At 35.1% G+C, this 23,629-nt stretch overlaps 2 protein-coding genes and 1 non-coding gene across 3 annotated transcripts; all 3 read left to right on the top strand.

Annotated features, from left to right (window-relative positions):
- The first annotated feature begins 537 nt into the window (after positions 1-537).
- On the top strand, positions 538-5,405 carry LOC110868532 (aldehyde dehydrogenase family 3 member F1). The gene is made up of 9 exons (XM_022117725.2): positions 538-982; positions 1,306-1,374; positions 1,463-1,559; positions 2,142-2,348; positions 2,426-2,550; positions 3,178-3,282; positions 3,361-3,533; positions 3,881-3,971; positions 4,830-5,405. The coding sequence occupies exons 1-9, from the start codon at positions 782-784 to the stop codon at positions 5,220-5,222; spliced, it is 1,461 nt and encodes a 486-aa protein (XP_021973417.1). The 5' UTR covers positions 538-781; the 3' UTR covers positions 5,223-5,405.
- Positions 5,406-9,029: 3,624 nt separating this feature from the next.
- Positions 9,030-16,473, top strand: LOC110868531 (origin of replication complex subunit 1A). Its single transcript, XM_022117724.2, has 15 exons — positions 9,030-9,920; positions 10,527-10,662; positions 10,747-10,905; positions 11,001-11,144; positions 11,232-11,383; positions 11,474-11,573; positions 12,110-12,232; positions 12,324-12,543; positions 12,636-12,814; positions 13,653-13,758; positions 14,482-14,552; positions 14,668-14,763; positions 14,924-15,000; positions 15,999-16,082; positions 16,209-16,473. The coding sequence occupies exons 1-15, from the start codon at positions 9,148-9,150 to the stop codon at positions 16,270-16,272; spliced, it is 2,484 nt and encodes an 827-aa protein (XP_021973416.1). The 5' UTR covers positions 9,030-9,147; the 3' UTR covers positions 16,273-16,473.
- On the top strand, positions 10,807-10,884 carry LOC118480811. The gene has a single exon (XR_004863789.1). It is a non-coding gene; the product is annotated as a small nucleolar RNA snoR28 (small nucleolar RNA).
- Positions 16,474-23,629: the final 7,156 nt, after the last annotated feature.

Raw genomic sequence — 23,629 nt, 5'->3', positions numbered from 1 at the left:
TTATTAAGTTTTTCTAATTTTTATTATATACCTTTACACTTTATTATAATTACTGTTTAGACCCTTAACTTTATAGTTTTTTTCTTTTTTCCTTTTTTAATTACTATTTAGGCCTGAATTATAAGTTTTTTTCCTTTTACTTATGTTTTGTCGTTTCTTTTCAGTTTTTTTCTCTACGTAACGTTTTTTCTAAGTTTTCTGTATGTACCATAGTAAGTAGGTTACTTTAACTACGTTCCGAATCCGCTGCGGGCGTTTGTTTTTATGGTTATAACGAATGCTGATACCGTAACAGACTGAACCAATAACTTTTCCATAACTTTCAAATATACTGCCGCAACATTGTTATTTGTCATCACGTAGAGTGTGCTATCGCGATTTGATTATTTTTATCTACGTTTTTATCCTGCCACGGAGCGCGAGCAGTAACTTACTAGTTAAGCATTAATCATATAAAACATTATTCTAAAAATCTTATTAACAAGTCTTTAATGAGTGTTTGAGATTTAATGACTTTGTGCAAATAGAACAATATGAAGTTAATGTAACCTTGACATGTCATGGGACATCGCACATGATGTCTTTCAAGTATCATTGTACTCATATATCCTCTATATTAGAACTAAGAAATTAGGCACAGCCGACAAAATGAGTATATTGATGGTACCTAATAATGGGCCAGTTAGAAACACACCCCATGTACTACTATATAGCCTAGCCAAATAACAATTTTTGGTTTGATATATGAAAAATCTAGTGTCAAGAATACATAGAAGCAACAATGGAAGCAATTGTGGATGATTTTGAAGGAGAATTGAAGGCATTGAGGGAGGTTTTCAATAGTGGAAAGACAAGGGAAGCATCATGGAGGAGAGCACAACTAAAAGGGATACTCTCTCTCCTCAAGGAGAGAGAAAGTGACATCTTCAAGGCTCTTTATCAAGATTTGGGAAAACATCATGTGGAAGCTTATAGAGATGAGGTGATCATGTTAATATTGTTTTTGTTAATTTGTTTTGTCATAAATTACATAATCAATAGATTTTAAATTTCGATATGTTGTTAAAATGTTGTGTACAACATCGAGACCACTAATACGGTCCTAACTCTGAACGGGCTTGAGCGGTTGAGCCCACTAGACCGGACCTAAAATAGTGCTACTTTAGTTTTCGCGTAAACTAGTAACTGAAACTCAAAACTATACATACATATGTATGCATATATGTGTATATAACTATATATATCATATATGTGAGTGTGTTATTACAAGTTATTTCAACATGTTTTGGATTTGAAATTTTGTAGATTGGAACAGTGGCCAAATCTGCAAACTATGCACTTGGGAACTTAAAGAAATGGATGTCTAGCAAAAGAGTAATTTCCATATTTTTTCTTTTTTTATTTTTAAAATGTTTTTAGTATATATATGCTTAGGGTAAAATGGTAATTTCAATATTTTCAGGCTAAATTGCCACTAGCTTCATTTCCCAGCTCGGGGAAGTTGATTCCTGAGCCTTTTGGTGTTGTACTCATCATATCATCTTGGAACTTTCCATTTGGTACCTTCAACTTTACTTATTTTACATAATCAACCCCTGTAATCAGGGTACATGTATGAAACTAGCAACATATTACATGCTATGATTAATTTCTTATAATATATCTATAGAGTTAAGTGCCATTTACGTCCCTGTAGTTTATCCACTTTTGCCATTGCAGGTCAAATTTCAAAATTGTACCATTTTCCTCACTCGCATTCTTGAAACGTGCCATTTCAGTCCAAAAAACTAACCCCAGTTAAAAAACTCAGTTAGCTCAGGGGTAAAATGGTCATTTTACATAGTGGCTTGTAGTGGTCGGAGGTTGGTGCACAGTGGAGGGTATGTAAAACCTCTGAACCACTCAGAGCCACTATGTAAAATGACCATTTTACCCCTGAGCTAACTGTGTTTCTTTAACTGGGGTTAGTTTTTTGGACTAAAATAACACGTTTCGAGAATGTCAGGAGGAAAATGATACAATTTTGAAATTTGGCCTGAAATGGCAAAAGTGTACAAACCACAGGGACGTAAATGACACTTAACTCATATCTATAAATTGCGCGTTTTATGTTCTAATATTAATTAAAATACAACTTACAGGGTTATCATTTGAACCAATTATCGGCGCGATAGCAGCAGGAAATGTAGTAATCCTAAAGCCTTCCGAGCTAGCTCCAACATGTTCCTCGGTTCTCGCTGACTCCATACGCGATTACCTTGATAACGCCGCGATTAGAGTCATCGAAGGTGGACCCCACGTCGGTGAAAAACTTCTTCGACATAGATTCGACAAGATTTTCTTCACAGGTTTCGACTTTTCTCCACTTCTTACGCATTTCAGAGTTTTGAACTTAGCTTATAATCTCGAGAATGATTTTTGATAGGCGGTGCGCGAGTGGGCCAGGCTGTCATGACAGCAGCTGCAAGAAATCTGACTCCTGTGACTCTGGAGTTGGGTGGCAAATGTCCTGCTGTTGTTGATTTCATCTCTAGTTCTAGGGACAGAAAGGTCATTTCAGTTTATTTTTGAGTAAAAAGTCATTTTCGTCCCAGAGGTTTGGCTACTTTTGCGACTTTCGTCCAAAAGTTTGTTTTTCTACATCTGGATCCAAAAGGTTTGAAATCTTGGCGTTTTCATCTGACTCGTTAACTCCATCCATGTTTTTACCTTAAGTCAGGGGTATTTTCGTCATTTTAGCTATTTGGTTTGTTTATTTATATCAAAATGGCAAGATTAAATGACGTAAATGCCCCTGACTTAAGGTAAAAACATGGATGGAGTTAACGAGTCAGATGAAAACGACAAGATTTCAAACCTTTTGGATCCAGATGCGAAAAGAAAGTCGCAAAAGTAGCCAAACTTCAGGGACGAAAATGACATTTTACTCTTTATTTTTTATATATATTGACACGCGTTGTATATTACTATAATTATTTTCGTTCTTTGACGAATATTCCTGGAACTTACAGCGCGCCACTCTATGATTGTTGTTAACAAAAAGTAGGTATTTCAGAAAAAAAAAAAAAAAAAAAAAACAGTTAATGACAGTTACTAGAAAAATAGTACAAGACTTGCATTCTACTAATAAAAACTGAAAAAAAAAACATTTAAATTAATATTTATTTCTCATAACAGATTGCTGTGAAAAGAATTCTTTGGGGTAAATTTGGCGTGTGCGCAGGCCAAGCTTGTATTGGAATCGATTACATTGTCACGTCGAAGACATTCGCATCAACTTTGGTAACAAACGATACCAAATTTTATACTGATATCGGTTTTTGTAACATTAATCAGTAGATAACATTATGGATGTACTAGGTGGAACTATTGAAGAAAGAGATCAATACATTATTTGGATACAATCCGAAGGATACTAATACCGTTGCCAAGATTATAAACAACAAACATTTTTCAAGATTGAAAGGGCTTTTACTTGAACCTGGTGTCAGATCTTCGATCGCTTATGGCGGTTATATAGAGGAAGACAGACTGTAAGTAAACTTTTGAGTAAAGTACACCAATGATCCCTGTGGTTTATACTTTGTAACGTATTTAGTCCCCTACTAACAAATCTAAAGCTTTTAGCAGGTCTAAGTTAGGGACTAAATGTGTTACAAAGTGCAAATCACAGGGACCATCAATGTACTTTGGTAAAAGTTGAGGGCTAAATACGTCAAAATGTCCAAAATTTTGGTCGCCATGTACTTTACTCTAAATTTTTATTCGAGCAAAATAGCCTGGCCCATTTGGTCCATTGCTATTTTTTATTAAAAATAGTCCGTGAACCAAACGCACCTAAGTTTGCAGATATGAACTAACGATTCTTAATCCGGTGTAGATTCATTGAGCCGACAATATTACTTGATCCTCCGCTTGACACGGCGATCATGAAGGAAGAAATCTTTGGTCCATTGCTTCCAATCATCACAGTAAGAACACTATCATAATAACTATTAGAGTCTCTTTAGGGTTAAGCCCTTTAAGGTTGACATTAATGGACTTTAGGGTTGTCAATTTTTACCCGAATATGAAGCCACCAAACCCAAATCATAGAATACCCGTAAAATCTGAACCCGATCAACCCGAACCTTATATGGGACAGTTATCGGCAGTGGCGAAGCTTGAGATTTCCGACCGGGGGGTCGGAAGTCACCGGACCTAAAATTATACCTAAAAAATTATAAAACCGGGGGGTCGAAAACGTATATACCTAAAAAAATCTGTACGAAAACTACATACCGGACACTACTAAGCGAAAAGTTCGGGGGGTCGCCCCTCCCCACTATGCTATGCCCATGGTTATCGGGTCATTTTCTTCCAGCCAAAAACCCGAAAGCCTGACCTGAAAAACCTGAAACACGAAACTAACATTTAATGTTTTTTGATAGATGTGTTTTGGTTTGGAGTCTCTCGTATTTGGAACACTAAATTTTGGGACTTTTGAACATTATCGTATCATAATGTCAAATGATGTCTCAGTTTTGATAATATTTTTTTAGTAGCAATATGAATTTTGAAAATATTTTGTAATTTTTTTTTCATTTTGCATCCAAACCTGAAAACCGAACAACCAAACCCGAACCCGACCAACCTGAACTTTAAATGGGTCGATTATCGGGTCACTTTTTCCCAGTCAAAAATCCTAACAACCCGACCCAAAACCCGTAAAAAACCCCAAAGAACACCCCTAATAGGTTTAACCCAACTTACATGCACTTAATATTACATCACATCTTCAATAAAAAGTCAACGACCATATGACTTTTGACTTTGACTTTTGCATGCAGTTGGGTACAATTGAAGACAGCATTGAGTTTATAAACTCAAGACCAAAACCACTAGCCATCTATGGCTTCACAAACAATGAGAAACTGCAACAAAAGATGATTCGCGAAACCTCATCAGGAAGCATTACATTCAACGACGCCGTCGTTCAGTATGCAGCCGATACGCTGCCGTTTGGAGGAGTTGGTGGCAGCGGCTTCGGAAGGTATCATGGAAAATACTCATTTGAATGTTTCAGTCATGAGAAGGCAGTGATGGTGAGGGGATATCTTATTGATTTCGGGTTCAGATATCCTCCATGGAATGATAAGAAATTGCAGCTGCTTAAATCTGGTTTACGATACGATTATATTAAGCTTGTTTTGATTAAATTAGGATTGAAAAGTAAAGCTTGATTAGTTGTTTTTTATGTTCAAATAAATGTTGAATGCTTTTAGTTTTGTTTTATACATGTAAGTATTGGAAGTATGGATGTATAATGTAATCACCTGCTATGTAACATTGTTTGTGATCATACATATAGTATTATTATGAGTAAGGTACACAGGATGGGTTCTGTGATTTACCAAAATTTTGGATTTGTTTCTATGTTTTCAAAAGTACATAGATAGTCTCTATGTAGCACGGATACGGGTACAGGACTGGGGTACGGGGACGATACGGGTACGGGGAACGACAAAATTCAAAAATACAATATACGGGTACGGCAAAAAAAATATTAAAAAATAAAATTATATTAAACAAAGTCCAAAAAATAAAAATATATTAAACAAAGTCCAAAAATATGTTAAACTCCAGAAACACTACATAAACCATAGGTAATTAATTATCGTTAATCAAAACGTTTTCAAGTTCCGGTTCATCTAGCGAAAGATCGGCAACCTCCAAAAACCCACAGCGGAGGTTCTTCTACAGTAGATGATGATCCGTGTGTGTCTTGAGATGCCATAATCGATGATGAATACTTGAATAGAGATGATGATCCTGCTGTTGATACTTGATAATTCGATGAATGATGTTGTACGTGAATGTTGGAAGTTAAAAGGCCGAGCATATATAATTTATGAAGGCCGACCGATCGTATTTTGGAAGTTAAAAGGGTTAAAATCCTAAATATTTTAGTAAACGTCCCCGATACTCCGTTTTGGAAGTACCCAATATCGGGTACGTTTTTGTAGAAGTCCCCAATACCCGGGTACGTTTGGGAAACGTCCCCGAGCCGTCCCCAAGCGTTTCCGTCCCCGAGTCGTCCCCGGGACGGGTACTCGATTTAAAATGGCGTCCCCGTGCTTCATAGGATAGTCCATGTGGTTTGCACTTTGTAATGTATTTAGTCCCCAACTTTTTCTAAACTTACATGGATGGTCCCTGTGGTTTGCACTTTCTAATGCATCTAGTCCCTAATTTGTAGGGCTGCAAAAAACCAACCGCTCGAATAATAGTTCGTGAACCGTTCGGCGGAAAGTTCGTTTGTGTTCGTTCGTTTATTAAACAGACGAACACGAACAAGAAATTTCGTTCGTTTAGATAAATGAACAAGCATGAACAGATGTAGCGTTTGTTCATTTATGTTCGTGAACGTTCGGTAACATGTTCGTTTGTGTTCAATAGTTTATTAGTGTTTTTAGTTTTTATATTTTATTTAAATACTTTAATATCCCGACAAATAAAATATTTAATAAGTGTTAGTGTATTATAAATTTTGTTCATGAATGCTTGATTGTGTTCGTTTGTTTCTATTGGTGTTTATCAACGTTCGTTGCCTAAACTTAACAAACAAATACAAACAAACACGAACAAGTTCAGTCTCTTAACAAACGAACATGAACATAAAATCTCCTTTGGTAAGTGTCCATGAACAGTTCGCGAACACATATAGTTCTTAATAAACGAACACAAACAAGGTCTTGTTCGTGTTCGTTCGGTTCATTTGAAGCCCTACTAACTTGGAAATGTTTAAACCTTTAGATTTGTTAGCTGGGGACTAAATGCGTTACAAAATGCAAACCACATGGACCATCCATGTACTTTTGGAAAGTTAGGGACCAAATTCAAAATTTTGATAAACCACATGAAATATCCTTGTAATTTACTCTATTATTATTTACAACAACTATATAAATTTAAACATTTGTATTAGATATTACACAAGAGATATATAAAAGGTTATGCTATGTGTAATATTTGTATTAGATATCTACATTATTATATAAGCCCCGCTTGCGGTATGCGCATATAATGTATATATGTGTGGCCGCTAGGAGGGCAAAAGTGAAAGTGCATTAACTTTAACGTTATTTTACTAATTTCGTGAAAATAATGTTAAAAGAGGGGGTGGTTAATCACGCATCATGTGGTGGGGTTGATAGCCGAAAGACAACTACATGCACTAATTGGCATTTGTCTTAATTGCCGAGTGTCATGTGCCTTATGTCCAAGGCTTGCTACAAAACTACCATCGAGCCGGGGGTCTCACTGGAAGCAGCCTCTCTATTCCTACGGCGTAGAGGTAATGGTGGGATTTACTGAGTATGATGATAATGATGATGATCTACATTACTATATAAAGCAAATGGTAAATTTTCATCAAATTTTAAGATGACATATGAAGGGTTAAATTAAAATGCTAAACTTTTTGCCATTTTCTTCAATTCATACCCCTCTTCCCTTGATCAATGACATTTATGTTTAATAAATTTATACTATATATTAGATTATTTATAAATAATAAAAAATAAGCTTATGGATAATAAACTCATCATATTCATCAAGAACATTTACTAAAAAATACATTCTATTGTATTTGTGTATTTGGAATAAAGGACTAATCAGTGAACCAAAATTAATCAGATTTAACATAAAATATGTTTTGCAATTTTAGAGAAGTTAGTTAAAAATTTAGATGTAAATTATCGACTCTGCCGCAACATTCGGGTTTCCCACTAGATAAAAAAATGTTGCAGTATACTATAAATGTTTATTATAAGGGGTTCCCTTTTATCATAAGGGTTTCCCATGCGTTGCACCCCCGAAGCGCGAGTGCTTTTTTATATACACACACAACGTACATACAATTTTTTAACGTTTTTAGGTTTAAATTATGTGTTTGACCCATATTGTCGACTCCACTGCAACGCGTGGATTCCCCACTAGTTAAGAAGTGATATATAAAAAGTTATGCTATGTCTAATCATATAAATTACAAATTGATATATAAAAGGTTATGCTATGTGTAATCATATAATCCATTTTGCTCTGTTTTATTGAATTCGTCAACATTGTGTATATAAAGGTGTTTTTACGATATTTATAGTTCTTTAATTAATGTTGATTCTGTATTAAACACATCACATTGATCGCATTGATGTGCATATAATCATGTTTTAGTAAAAGAGTTATTTTCATTAAAATTAACATTAATATCATCTTTAAACACAAATTTATATACATTATTAAATTTTAGTATACAAACGCACCATTAATTTATTAACTTAACATAGATCCAAAAAAGGTGAATACTACCAACCATTGTCACCGTCACGATCATCACCTCTCCACAACCAGCGTCGGTCTACCACCACAAGCATTGTTGTCACCAGACCCTCACCACTGTCGTTGATCTTACCGCTGTTTTTTGTCATCTTGACCGCCACGTCCACTTTCACATTTTCACCATTGCCTAAGTTGTTCTAGCAAGGGTGTGAAAAAACCGAAAACAATGTTAATACGTAATCTGAACCGTATCTAAAACCGAAAAAAAAAACAAATTTCGAAACGGTTCTTGACCATATCCGAAATGTGAACTTGCGCTTTGGATCAGTTATCGGTTCCACAAACTGACAAACTTTGCTTATTCGGATCAGTCATATAAACCAAATAATAGAATGTTTAATCGCTTTAACGTATAACCATACCAAATTCAATTGAATAATCCAAATAATAACTAGCTTAATCGCTTTAAAACGGATAACCGAACCAAGTAAACCGAATAAATCGGTTGTATTCGGCTCGGTCAGACGCTCGTGAATTCAAATCAGATCGGCTATGAGTTACCGGCAAGAAAAATATCCAAATAAAACCGATCCAAAAAAAAACATTTTTTTTTTAAAACAAAAATGATTTTTCACACTTTCCTTAAAAGGCAAACGATTCTCCATTTAATTTAAAAAACAAACAAATGGCGCAAAAATAATATCTCCTTTCCCGCCATTTCTCTCTCTAGAAGTTCCCTACCAACACACTCTCTCTCCTCTCTCTCTCTCTCTCTCTCTCTCTCTCCCTACATTCTCGCCGTACTGTAACGTTTGCAACACATCTCCAATGGCGGCAATGGCGGAAACACCTAAAACACTCAAACAAACCCCCAAAAAATCACTCAAATCGCCCCCAAAAACTCCGATTCCTCACACACCACAAACCCTAGCTTCACCTCGCCGCTCATTACGCTTCATTTCCTCACCAATTCAAACAAATCAAACAATCTCACCTGCAAACACTCCGAAAACCACAATCAGATCGAAAAACACGAAAACAAAGCCTTCAAAGAGTGTCGATTCACTCAAGGACGATAAAATCGATACACTCGACGCGTTTTCACCGGTTTCGCCCGATCGAACCGAGCTGAAGAAGCGGAAGAGCAGATCTGAAAGTGTTAGTGCGAGAGTAAACCCTAGGGTTCATGAGAAGAGAGAGATTGCAACAAAACGATTGAAGCCTAAAAGGAGAGTGTATTATAAGAAGGTGAGTTATGATGGAGGAGAGTTTGCTGTAGGAGATGATGTGTATGTTAAGAAGAGAGAGGATGGTAGTTCAGATGAAGATGATGATCCTGAAGTTGAGGAGTGTAGGGTTTGTTTTAAGGCTGGTAGAGGTGTTATGATTGAGTGTGATGATTGTTTAGGTGGATTTCATTTGAAGTGTTTGAAACCGCCGCTGCGGGTGGTTCCGGACGGAGAGTGGATTTGTGGTTATTGTGAGGGGAGGAAATTGGGGAAGAATGTTAAGTTGCCGGAGCTGCCGAAAGGGAAGAAACAGCGTAGGACTGCGAAGGAGAAGCTGCTTTCGAGCGATTTATGGGCAGTCAGGATTGAAAGGTATAGTAAGTCAGCTAATTAAGGCTAGTGTTGGTATTCCTTATATTTTAATTGTTGATATTGTTGAATCTCAATAGTAATAGCAATCTAATGCATTGAAATAGAAGGCAAACGGGCAACAAGCTGTGTTGTTAGGTAAGTAGTCAATAGTGGTGGAATAGTGTTTATCGAGCCTTCCAAAATAGCGGTCTAGAATAGCGCAACCCCTATTATCGGCGCTATTGACTGCTATTTGACCGATATTGACCGTTATTTTAGATGCTTTGGTTGATGTGCGTGCTTGGAGCTTACGATTAGATCATGTTTCAAATATTGGCTCTTTTGACTTTTTAGTTTTGACTATATTACTATTAATACTATATATGTTTTACGTTTTATATATGTATATATATAAAATCTGCATGATATAAAATTATTGATATCCCACCGCAGTAACCTTATATCTCAAATATCGGCTCTTGACCGCTATTTGATTTTGGACCGCTATAACTGCATAGGGCGTTAGCTCTTTTTGAATAGGGAACTAAGTGTTTATAAAACTACATTTATAAATGTTCGGATTGAGGTAGTTGATTTGATGATGGTTGTAATGTTTTGGTTATTTAGTTTGTGGAAAGAGGTTGACGGTAGCTTCTGGTATCGAGGTCGTTGGTATGTGATACCGGAGGAAACAGCTGCGGGTAGACAGCCGCATAATCTGAAAAGAGAGCTGTATAGAACCAATGACTTTGCTGATAATGAGGTAACCTTGTGGGTTGATGACTTCAGATTTTTATTTATGTATGTTTAATTCGATAGTTTGTGATCGTTTGAGTTTGTTGTTCAGATGGAAACTGTGCTTCGGCATTGTTATGTTATGACTCCAAATGAGTATGCAAAGGCTGAGAATGAAGGTGATGATGTGTTTTTGTGTGAGTATGAGTATGATGTGAATTGGCATAGCTTTAAGCGGATTGCAGAGATCGATAACAATAACGATGAAGATGTGAGTCTTTTACTCTTTTATAATGTTGGATAAAGCATGTGATGTATGATTGATTTGAAGATATCACAAGACTTGACCGCTTTCTGATTTGTTAGGCGGATGAAGAAGCTCCGCATGACGATGATTGGAGCTGTGACGAGGATTCCGACTCTGAGCTGTCCGATGACATGGAATATGAAGAGGAAGATAGGTATAATAAACCCGCACCTGGATCAACCCCGGCTCATGAAGTGGCTGCAGTAAGGATATTTAGGTTTTCATTTTTCTTTTAACTTTTTAAGCACGTTTTGACTTCAACTGAACTCGAATTCATTCGTATTGTGCAGAATTCAAGAAAGGGTCATACCTTTGGACTCCAGAAAATAGGTACAAAGAGAATCCCGGAGCACGTGAGAACTCACAAGCAGACTGAACTTGAAAAGGCAAAAGCAACGCTTCTGCTGGCAACATTGCCGAAATCTTTGCCATGTAGAAATAAGTACGTGATATTCGAGATGTTCATAGGAAACCAATAATAGGATGTTCATTTTCTGTTTACCCTTAATGACTGGCGTTTTTTCATTTGCAGAGAAATGGAAGAAATAACGGCGTTTATTAAAGGAGCTATATGTGATGATCAATGTCTAGGACGTTGCCTTTACATCCATGGTGTTCCAGGAACTGGCAAGGTAAATTTTAGTATTATGTTAACCATGTCTTGTCTTTTTCATGATTTTTGTTTCACAATTCGTGATCGTTATATAAGAGTTTTCTGTGAAGCACATAAATGATCCTGTTTTGAGTGATTGATCAAAATACTTATTTGCACATGCTAGAAGCTGTTTATTGATACTACACATCTTTGTGACTCTAAGGAGACTTTGTTGACTTTAAGTAGAGGTGACAATTTTAACCTGTTACTTATGAATGGGTATATTCGGGCTATGTTACAATTTTAGTTGGTTAAACATGCAACAAAGTAGTTAGCTAAAAAGGAAAAAAAAAGGTTAATTATCCTCATTTGTAGTGTATCTTTAATACATAAAACCTCCAAAATCATTTTATTCAAACAAATATTTAGATCATTATTGAAATAATATTACGTCTGTAATCATATTTGACACAATTGCTATTCATATTTTTTTAAAAAGGGGTTCGACCCGACCCGTTTTTCTAGTTATTTGTTACATATGGTACCCTGTATTTAAATACGATTTATTTACAGACAATGAGCGTGCTTGCGGTGATGAGGAGTCTTCGATCTGAAGTTGATGCTGGAATAACTAAACCATACTCATTTGTGGAGATAAATGGTCTGAAATTGGCTACACCAGAGAATATATACAGAGTACTGATTCACATTTTACATTATATTCAACAGTTTTGAGCGCTTACTACATTGTAATCATTATCTAAACCTTATTCATGTACATTTTCAGGTTATTTATGAAGCTTTAACAGGGCACAGGGTTAGCTGGAAAAAAGCTCTCAACTTACTTAACGACAAGTTTTCTAACGGGGTTAAAAGTAGCAAAGATGATGATCGCCCGTGTATTCTTCTCATTGATGAACTTGATCTTCTAGTAACTAGAAATCAATCGGTCTTGTACAACATTCTTGATTGGCCTACTAAACCGAATTCCAAACTTATCGTCATTGGTAGGCATCCATCTTTGGAAACAAACCCTTTGTCTCAAGTTAAATTCAGCTACGTCGTTTGTGTTAATCGATTTGGTTATATTGTTTTACAGGAATAGCAAACACTATGGATCTTCCGGAGAAATTGCTTCCCAGAATTTCCAGCCGAATGGGTATACAAAGGCTTTGCTTTTCTCCTTATAACTACTTGCAGCTTCAAGAAATCATCGGGTGTCGTCTTAAAGGAATTGATGCATTTGAGAAACAAGCTATAGAGTTTGCTTCAAGAAAGGTTCATATCTCCACTTATTTTGTAGCTTGTTACATTGTTTATGCTTATACATAGTGGTTAGGGGTGTGAATTTCTAACACGACCCGAACCTAACACGAAATTCGCGGGGTTGGGTTTAGTCTGAACGGGTTCGGGTCAGTTTCAGGTTGAATCTGCGAAGCCGTTTAGCTAAATGGGTCGGGTCGGCGGGTTGACCCGTTTAACCCATTTATACTAATTTATACTTTTTTACAATATGTTTTACGTCATAAATTAAATTGAGTGTGTATTTTATGCCATAATTATAACTTAAAAAGAGAAATCGACATAATATTTTATAATTTTAAATGTGAATTGTATTATATACATTTGTGTTTTTATAAGTTTTAATTTTAATATATTAATTTGCGGGAAAAAAATAAAAAAAATAAAATGTTCGGGTTGAACGAGTCGTGTTTGGGTTCATAAGTATGACATAATTTTTCGGGTTCCGGTCGTGTTCAGGTTCATCTAAAATTTTCTGATTCGGGTCTGGTTGAACTCGCCAACCCACGAACACGACCCGTTTAGGCGGGTCAGGCAGGTTGAGTAACAAATCAAATAAGTATGGGTTGAAACAGGCAGAGTCAGGTTTTGGTTGACTTCATACAGTTTTGTCCAATTTTTATCTTTTTAATAGTATCTAATATAGTATATTAGATTATTAGGAGGTTGTATACGTTGTCCTCACTTATATTTTTATTTGATCCATTTGGGTGGTTCTAGAAAAAACAAAACCCAACTTGACCAATTTATAAGTAAATAGGTTGGAAACTTGAAATTGTAACCTGTACTAATACAATGTACTATGGTTACGTAGGTTGCAGCAGTTTCAGGAGATGCACGCCGTGCTCTAGAGATATGTCGTCGCGCAGCTGAACTTGCAGACTATCGAGTTAAGAAATCTACCTCACTTCCAAACACAGGTAATGACGTTATTTATTTTACTGTATATTGTTTTATTTTTTCAAAATTTTCTGCTTATGTATTGTCTACTGAGTTAGATGTAGATAACATCAAACAAACTTTCAGTTTTGAGTTTGCATAGATGCTTTGGCACCACCCTTTTTTCTATAGTAATTCCTTAATGCATTTAGAAATTTATATGTCGCAGCTACTGCCTTTTTCTAAGAGAAGATTTTGAGTAAAATGTCATTTTCGTCCCTGAGGTTGGCTAGTTTTGCGACTTTCGTCCAAATGCTTGTTTTTCCGCATCTAGATCCAAAAGGTTTAAAATCTTGCCATTTTCATCCAACTCATTAACTCCATCCATTTTTATCCGTTAAATGAGGGGCAATTCCGTCTTTTTAAACACTTTTTTATAAGAAATAAAGATCCACCTCTACTGACTTTCTCCCCACCCAAATCCTTTAATCATCACAAAAATGTTTAAAAAGATGAAAATACCCCTGACTTAACGTTAAAAAATGGATGGAGTTAACGAGTTGGATGAAAATGGCAAGATTTCAAACCTTTTGGATCCAGATGCGGAAAAACAAATATTTGGACGAAAGTCGCAAAAGTAGCCAAACCTCAGAGACGAAAATGACATTTTACTCGAAGATTTTTTATTGCTGAATAAAAGTTAAGATTGCATGGGATTAAAACTTTACATTAACTAATTATTCATAAATGGCTGATGGTTGCAGGAAAAGCACTTGTTGGAATGTCTGAAGTTGAAGCAGCCATACAGGAGATGTTCCAGGCTCCTCATATTCAGGTAAATGGTGAAGTTTTACAGCATATTTTGGCAAAAGGGTGTCTAATATTTCTCGTACAACGTGTCAGTTATTTTGTGATATAGTTAGATAAATGTAGATTCTTCTCCTTTTCAGGTTATGAGGAGTTGCTCTAAACTGGGTAAGATCTTTCTAGCAGCTATGGTACATGAGCTCTATAAAACAGGAATGAGTGAGACCACCTTTGAAAAGGTCAGATTTTTTTAATTATAAATAACATCTCTAATGATTTGACCACCAGTCGGTGATTGCTTTATCATTGCTTTCAAATCGACAAGTGTAGAAAAATGCATTCATATACCCTGTTTATACATGAAGTTTAACTTTTGCGATATATGTTTTGTCAATGCAGTTGGCGCAAACTTTTTCATGTCTCTGTACAAGCAACGGAATAACATTTCCTGGATGGGACACACTTTTGAGAATCGGGTGAGTAAATCGGATTTCTCTTATTCAAATGCTTGTTTGCTTTGAAACTGATATATACATAAGCTGTACCTTCAAATTGGTATACCTTAATGAATTAAGTATACAAATTTGTATAATAATTATCTCATATGCCCATCAATGTGAATCTTGCTAACCTGCAACCCGTCTTTAGCAATCTTATAGTGAGGAAACATGTTAAGGGATGATTCCTTTACCACCTGTTCTCTTTCATTTATAAAAAAGTATTTCTTTTTAAACTTTTATAAATCATTTACCAAAAAGTATTAAACTTTCTTCATAATTCAAACACGAGTAAAATGACTTTTTCGTCTAGAGGATTGTTTTTTCCACGTCTGGATTCAAAAGGTTCGAAATCTTGTCATTTTCATTCGGCTCATTAACTCTGTCCATTTTTCTCCGTTAAGTTAGGGGTATTTTTGTCGTTTTTGTTAAGTTAAAGGGCAATTCGGTCTTTTCACTACATGTACAAGCATATAGCATAATGTACAATTATAAACAAAATAAAACAAGTAGGTAAAAAGACGCAAACACCCCTGACTTAACGGAGAAAAATGGCATGATTTCAAACCTCTTGGATCCAGATGCAGAAAAACAAACATTTGTTCGAAAATAGCAAACTGGCCAAACCTCAGGGACGAAAATGGCATTTTACTCCTCAAACAATGATAATTTTTTAGTAGCATATTAACAACAAATATGTGGGTGAAAAGTCTATAAATGAGGTAAAAAGGAGTGGTATATACGTAATTAGAGTTTTTTATACAACTAATCAGGTAATGCTAATCATAATCACTTCATCCAAACGATACAAACTGATTACTATGAATTCAAGTTTTAGCGGTTAAATATTCTGTTTCATTGTGCTCATCCAAACGCCCCCTAGGACACCAAAAACTGTATTGTGTATTTAACTACTTGCATAACTAGACAATGCATAATTACCTAATCATCTATATGCTCTTTTATTTTATTTGCAGCTGCAAGCTTGGTGAATCCCGAATTATTCTCTGTGAATCCGGAGCAAGTCACAGGTTGCAGAAGTTGCAGCTCAATTTTCCGAGGTTGGTTGCATTGATCCTACTTTTCGTCGTTAATTAATTGATGGTTAAAAAGATCAAGGTTTCTTTATATTCTCAACTTTTACTTGTCACAACATGTTCAGTTAACATTTTAAGCTTTGATGGCAGTGATGATGTGAGTTTTGCACTGAAAGACAGCAATGAGCTACCTTGGTTGACCAAATATATGTGACATGCAAGACGACTAGATGTGCCTGGTACACTACCGTAATTCAAATTCAAAATTTTAATTAATTGTCACACCTACAACTATTGGCTACATTTTTATTGTAAGTTTTGTTCACGGGATCAAAATTAAAGCCTGTTGAGCTTGAGTTTACCTTAAAAGTTATTTGGATATTTTGTTCTATTTCTATGGATTCTTTTTTAAGCATTTGGTTGCATGCCTATACCTTGTATAGTTTGTACTTTGTACAATCAATCCTACTATGCAAGCAAGAGATACCAAATAAAATATGATACACTGATTTGAAAAAAATAACATTTGGAACATGTATTTGGGTTTGTGATTAGGCATAGATTAAGGCCATGTTTGGCTTAGCTTTTCAAAACAATTTATGACTTTTTGGAAAAGTTAATAAGTCATAATGGAGTGACTTATTGACTTTTTCCCTCAAATAAGAATTTCATGGCAAACATCTTTTAACTTTTCTAATTTCTAAAAGTCAATAAGCTAATAAGTCACTAAAATAAGCAATCCAAACACCCCCTAATTATTAGAAAAATTTGTGGGTTTGGGACGTGTTTTTCGCTTTTTGGTATGGACCTAGCATGAGATTGATTATACTATTTTTGTGAGTTTGGAACAGGTATGACATTAGGTGATATTTGTTCAACCTATCTCATACTTGTTTACAGTTCACCTGCATCAAAACCGAATATATTAATATATTATGTATTTTTCAAACAGAAAAATGTATAATTTTGAAGTTGTAAGAAACTTAAAATTATTAAATATGTGGAATTATAGGAATTATGTGTGAGTACTTAGGGGGTGTTTGAGATTGCTTATGAAAAATAACTTATTGACTTTTTCACCTTATCTTTTTTTTTTTTCCAAAAAGTCACTACCTCCTAACCTTTCCGTTTCTCCTTTCCAAAGCCTTAAAACCTCCTTTTCAACCCATTACCCAAATATCATTTCTAGAAAAACTCATTTTCGAAAAAGTTATAAATCAATAAGTTGTTTTATAAGCAATCCCAAACACCCCCTTAATATTTTAAATCCGTTTTGAGAAGATCAGAAGAGTTTGTCATATGGTTTCTCTTAATGAGAACCCTTCGGATATTGATGGATAAATAAATGTTGTCTTGAATAAGAAACATTTGTCATTTAGTGTCACACAACTCCCCCCTCCTCGTAAGATCATGTGTAATGAGGCGTGGAAAAGGCTATTCACGGCCCAAGCACACCACACAACTCCCCCCTCGTGAAATGGGGCGTTTTCGTCCCCAACGTGGTTTGTATCATGGGCATACGACGAGAGCTTTCATGTGATGTGTAAGAGATGGATGGAGACAAATATAATGTAGGTTTTGTAGTTGTCCCACTTTTCTAGTTTTTATAGTTGCAAGAGATGGATGGAGATTGGTGGGTCCCATGTGATTGTGGTCTTGAATGGGAATAAAAAGATAATGGTTGGATGAGGATGATGTGGACGTCGTATGGTGGAAAACGTCCCAAACAGTTTGGTTTACGGTTTATGTACATTTGTGTTGTGGTGATCCTATAAATCTCAATTCGGTTTAGACCAAATTAATCGAATAACTCATCTTAATCCTTTTAGATAAGTAATTTGGTAAAAAAAAGTTTAAACCGTACCAAACAGTTTGGTTTACGGTTTATGTAGGAAGTCAACTGTATAAAACCGGACCAGGCCGTTTGGTTTGATTTGATTTGACTTTTTTTTAATTGACAATGCTTACATACTCTTAAATTACACCAAATAAATCGTAATTTACTCATTGCTTAGGATTGAACCCAAGATATCTCACTAAAAGGTAAGAGCCTCTATCAAATGAGCTAACCCCATTTTGACGGACCGTTTGATTAATATACGTTTTAACCTTTTTTGATATCTCAATAGAGATATATTTACTTATCAGTTCTAGGCAGCTGGGCTTATTGTCTAGATTAATCGAGCTCTGTGGGTTAATAAGTTTGTGTTTTTTTACCTCAACATTAAATTATGACCAACGCTTAGATCGTTGGGTGTGGGGCTTGGGTTTTGGGTTTGAGTTGACATGTGGCGGAGATGGGCTCCACCAGACCACCCAAAAAAAGTGGGGTGTGGTAGCGGCGTGAGTTGGGGGCTTGGGTTGACATGTGAAATTTTTTTTATATATTTTGACATTTATAAAATGAAACACACCACTAATTTAATTTAAATTAAAAAGTTACATAAAACTCTAATAAATTAAAAAAACAACTTAATAGATCCTAAAAAAAATAAAGAAACAACTTAATAGATCCTAACAAAATAAAAAAAAACTTCATAATAAATTCTATAAAAAAAATTACAAAGTACGATAAATATTAAAATGGGAAACCCAACGAAATTCCGGGTTCCCATCATGCCTGTACTCGATTTTGGCGATCTCCACTCGATTAAAAGAATAACTTTATCTGTTTTTATAATCACTTATCTATATAATTGAGATCATTATTTTCCTATTCTTTTTCTAGTATGTAATCATACAACTAGTATTTAAAACCTGCATATTGGGGCGGAATCGTTAAACCAAATAAAAAGTAGACGCAAAAATGTTAAAACATACACGCGCGTTGCAACATGTTAACTCGCAAAAATTAAACCGAAACGTAAAACATAGAAAAGAATAACAGAGTTAACTTGGGATCTGCGCATTGCGATGGGGCCATTAAAGTGCCAAAAAATAACGTATAAAGTCAAACCACACATGCGCGTTGCAGCATGCTAACTCACAAAATTTAGAACGAGACGTAAAACGACAAATTTGTAAAAGATGAAAAGTATAAGGGACCAAAAGTGAAACTGAAAAAGCGTTGGGTAAAAAATGAAAAATTGTTTTTGATAAAGTTGTAGAAGAAACAAATGTAAAGGTGTAATATGTAACAAAATTGAATGGTTATCTTATCTCACAATCAAAAGTTGATAAATAATCAGGGCTGACCTTGAGAATTCCTGTACCTTGTTCGAGCTCGAAAAAAACATGCCCTTAGGCCTTAACGAAATAAATAATTTAAACTAGTTTTTCATACAACCGTGAACCGCTGACAAAAATATAGCATTCGATAAACAATACAATTAACAAATACAAAATATAGTATTCGAATGGGTGACATACCGTAAAAACTAATAAGCTAATAGCTAACCACTGATTCGTGAACCCCTCCTTGCATTCTTGATCGAAAAAAAAAGATCCTAAATCATAAATCAACTAATCATATAATCGTAAATCATACCTGAATTTGAAAAAAAAAAACCATAATAATACGGGCCTGAATTCGACAAAAAAAAAAAAAACATAATATGGGTCTGAATTCAACAATCGTTTCTATATATACCAACAATTTAGTCTTCAACACAACAGAAAAGGGCATGAATTCGACAATAACTAATCGCCTAAACAAGGGTCTGGATTTGACAAAAAGAAACATAATAATTAATAACTAATAAGGGCCTGAATGAGTGAATTCGACCAAAAACAAAACATAACAACTGAAGTACTGAACAAGGGCCGATTGATGATTTGATGTTTACCTGAATACGTGATCCGTGATCGTGAGACTGAGTTCGTCGAACAGGCCCGTGGCTGCGTGCAAGACTGAAATTGAATAACAAAAGAGTGCAGACTTTGTGCGTACAGACTCTGTGAGTTATTGGTCGAACCAGGTCTCCTACTATCCTGCTATAGACGACGTTTCAATATCCAGGGCACTAGTTGCCGCCCAACATGGACGTATTGTTTTTTTATTAGTTTTTAAAATAATTTGGGTATTGGGCTCACTAAGCTAATCCCAATGGGCTAACTAACCTAAGTCATATGATTTTTTTTTTTTTTTTGCAAGTGGGCCTATGTTAGTGTTTGTTTGGCTATACCTTATTAAAAAATTTACATATATAATATCGGATTTTTTAAATACCCTATTAAAAATTTTACATATATAATATCGAATTTTTTTAAAACTCACGTGCCTTATGAAATCACGGGCCCTGGCCGATGGTCCTTCCCGCCCACCTCCAGGGCTGGCCGTGTAAATAATATATACTTAATTAATTCTTTTTTCTAGTATGTAATTTACATCTAGTATGATGTAATCATACAATTTTTTTTCTAGTATGTAATCTAGATACAAAAACAGGGTAAGGATAGCGTAAAAAGGGCCTAAAGTGTGAGAAGTGTATTATAACACTATATATAATACTATATAACACCATATAAACACCGTATAACAATATGTAACACCAGGTAAAGGATCCTGTAAAAAGGCCCAAAGTGTGAGAAAGGTAAGAAAGAATCTCAATCATTAGATCTTTTGATCTAATGGTTGAGATCAATAGGGACCAAATTGCAAATATTTTTGTTAATTTGGACTGAATTGAAATTGATAGGGGCAATTGTGTCTTTTTATCTTCATTTGTAAATCAAATCCCTGCAATTTCGTTCTCTCTCTCATACACACGATCACAATTTCTCTCTCTCTTTTCTTCTTCCATGTTCAATCAATCGGAAGATTATATGTTTTATTTGTATGTCTGGTCTGTCTCCGGTCAATCAAGCGGCATCGGCGGTGGTCTGTCTCCGGTCAATCAAGCGGCAGCGGCGGTGGTCTGTATCCGGTCAATCAAGCGGCAGCGGCGGTGGTCTGTCCGGCGATGATTATCTGTTATATTTTGTATGTCTGGTCTGTCTCCGGTGTTGATTATGACGACAACCGAAGATGGAGGTTGACGGTGAATGTGATGAACGACGGCCGGAGAATGTCGGAGATGATGGATGGCAGTGGTGGTGGTCGTGCGATCTCTCTCTCTACATCGAACGGCGCCGGAAGTGGAGAAGATGATACAGAGGTGTTATATTTCTTTCAGTCATGGTGTTTATTTTCTTTTCTGAATGGTGTTATTTTCTTTTCTGAATGGTGTTATTTTGTTTCTGAATGGTGTTATTTTGTTTCTAAATGGTGTTATTTTCTTTTTCTAAATGGTGTTATATTTATTTACTGAATGGTGTTATATTCTTGTACTGAATGGTGTTATATTATTGACTGAATGGTGTTATATTGTTTATTGAATGATGTAATTTTTTGTTTACTGGATGGTTTTTTTTTTGTTTCTGAATGGTGTTATTTTGTTTCTGAATGGTGTTATTTTGTTTCTGTATGGTGTTATTTTTTGTTTACTGAATGGTGTTATATCTTGTATTGAATGGTGTTATTTTGTGTACTGAATGGTGTTATATTTTTGTTTACTGAATGGTGTTATATTATTTTCGTAAAAACACCATGAATTGAACTATGAATTTTTTTAAAACACCATGTCATGAACATGGCTCTGATTCTGTGAATGATGCAAAAAAAATTAAAATGAATGATGTTATGGACGGTTATATTCCTTAAATCAAGGATTTTCTCTCTCCAAATCCTTAAATCAAGGATTACCATATATTTGAATTTGTTAATGCATTTACAATCTTACCTTTTTCAATTAATTTAGATCTAATGGTTGAGATTCTTTCTTACCTTTCTCACACTTTTGGTCTTTTTTACAATAACTCCACCCTGTAACACCATATAATACCATATAACACTATGTAACATTATATAACATTATATAACAAATATAACACTATACATCTATCATAGACATGCTATCAGACAACCTATAGTGTTATATTTGTTATATAATGATATATAGTGTTATATGGTATTATATGATGTTACATATTGTTATACGGTGTTTATATGGTGTTATATAGTATTATATATAGTGTTATAATACACTTCTTACACTTCTCACACTTTTAGCACTTTTTAAAGAATCCTCTACCTAAAAAAAACATTTATACTTTTACAAATCATTAGAGTTATGGTAAGATTAACAATATAAGTTAGATAATTAGTTTTAACTTTAAAGTAAATTTATTATCGAAACTCAAACCGTAAAACCAAACCATTAGTAAGAGTCAATTTAGTTTTAATTTTCAGAATTTACCTTAAAACCATCAAAATCGACCCTTAATTTAAACGAAAGTTTATCTTTTAAGGTAGAAACAAACTCATTAACTTTTTATATATGTTTGATGGAAACTCCAGGGGCAGATTAGTAATTTCCCATCCAGAACCAGAACCGACTCTCAGATGATCACCAGATCAGATCAGAAACAAAAACAAAAACTCAAAAAGGTAGTCAGTCCAAGTACGGAACATAACACAACAACACAAACTCATCATAATCCCCCCAATCACACTTTCAGATTCACCCACCAAACTTCCAATCAAAACCCAATTCATATTCATATCATTAAAGAAACACCAATATTGTGTTGAAATGGGGTCACTGAAGACTGAAGAGGAGATAGAAGAATCAAAGGATGCTGTTTTGTATGTTAATGGTGTCCGTAAAGTTCTTCCTGATGGTCTGTCTCCGGTCAATCAAGCGGCATCGGCGGTGGTCTGTCTCCGGTCAATCAAGCGGCAGCGGCGGTGGTCTGTATCCGGTCAATCAAGCGGCAGCGGCGGTGGTCTGTCCGGCGATGATTATCTGTTATATTTTGTATGTCTGGTCTGTCTCCGGTGTTGATTATGACGACAACCGAAGATGGAGGTTGACGGTGAATGTGATGAACGACGGCCGGAGAATGTCGGAGATGATGGATGGCAGTGGTGGTGGTCGTGCGATCTCTCTCTCTACATCGAACGGCGCCGGAAGTGGAGAAGATGATACAGAGGTGTTATATTTCTTTCAGTCATGGTGTTTATTTTCTTTTCTGAATGGTGTTATTTTCTTTTCTGAATGGTGTTATTTTGTTTCTGAATGGTGTTATTTTGTTTCTAAATGGTGTTATTTTCTTTTTCTAAATGGTGTTATATTTATTTACTGAATGGTGTTATATTCTTGTACTGAATGGTGTTATATTATTGACTGAATGGTGTTATATTGTTTATTGAATGATGTAATTTTTTGTTTACTGGATGGTTTTTTTTTTGTTTCTGAATGGTGTTATTTTGTTTCTGAATGGTGTTATTTTGTTTCTGTATGGTGTTATTTTTTGTTTACTGAATGGTGTTATATCTTGTATTGAATGGTGTTATTTTGTGTACTGAATGGTGTTATATTTTTGTTTACTGAATGGTGTTATATTATTTTCGTAAAAACACCATGAATTGAACTATGAATTTTTTTAAAACACCATGTCATGAACATGGCTCTGATTCTGTGAATGATGCAAAAAAAATTAAAATGAATGATGTTATGGACGGTTATATTCCTTAAATCAAGGATTTTCTCTCTCCAAATCCTTAAATCAAGGATTACCATATATTTGAA

Source organism: Helianthus annuus, chromosome 7 (genome assembly GCF_002127325.2).
Source record: "Helianthus annuus cultivar XRQ/B chromosome 7, HanXRQr2.0-SUNRISE, whole genome shotgun sequence".
NCBI classification, from domain to species: domain Eukaryota; kingdom Viridiplantae; phylum Streptophyta; class Magnoliopsida; order Asterales; family Asteraceae; genus Helianthus; species Helianthus annuus.
The sequence above is the reverse complement of the archived record's forward strand: the minus strand, read 5'-3'. Positions and strand labels throughout refer to the sequence as shown.

Bases quoted from the DNA above. Each gene is read 5' to 3' on its own strand.
- LOC110868532 (XM_022117725.2), top strand. From the start codon at position 782: ATGGAAGCAATTGTGGATGATTTTGAAGGAGAATTGAAGGCATTGAGG. The intron at 1,375-1,462 runs GTAATTTCCATA...CAATATTTTCAG, and splicing joins AATGGATGTCTAGCAAAAGA to GCTAAATTGCCACTAGCTTC. The intron at 3,283-3,360 runs GTAACAAACGAT...TGGATGTACTAG, and splicing joins AGACATTCGCATCAACTTTG to GTGGAACTATTGAAGAAAGA.
- LOC110868531 (XM_022117724.2), top strand. From the start codon at position 9,148: ATGGCGGCAATGGCGGAAACACCTAAAACACTCAAACAAACCCCCAAA. The intron at 13,759-14,481 runs GTAATGACGTTA...TGATGGTTGCAG, and splicing joins TACCTCACTTCCAAACACAG to GAAAAGCACTTGTTGGAATG. The intron at 14,764-14,923 runs GTCAGATTTTTT...TTGTCAATGCAG, and splicing joins GTGAGACCACCTTTGAAAAG to TTGGCGCAAACTTTTTCATG.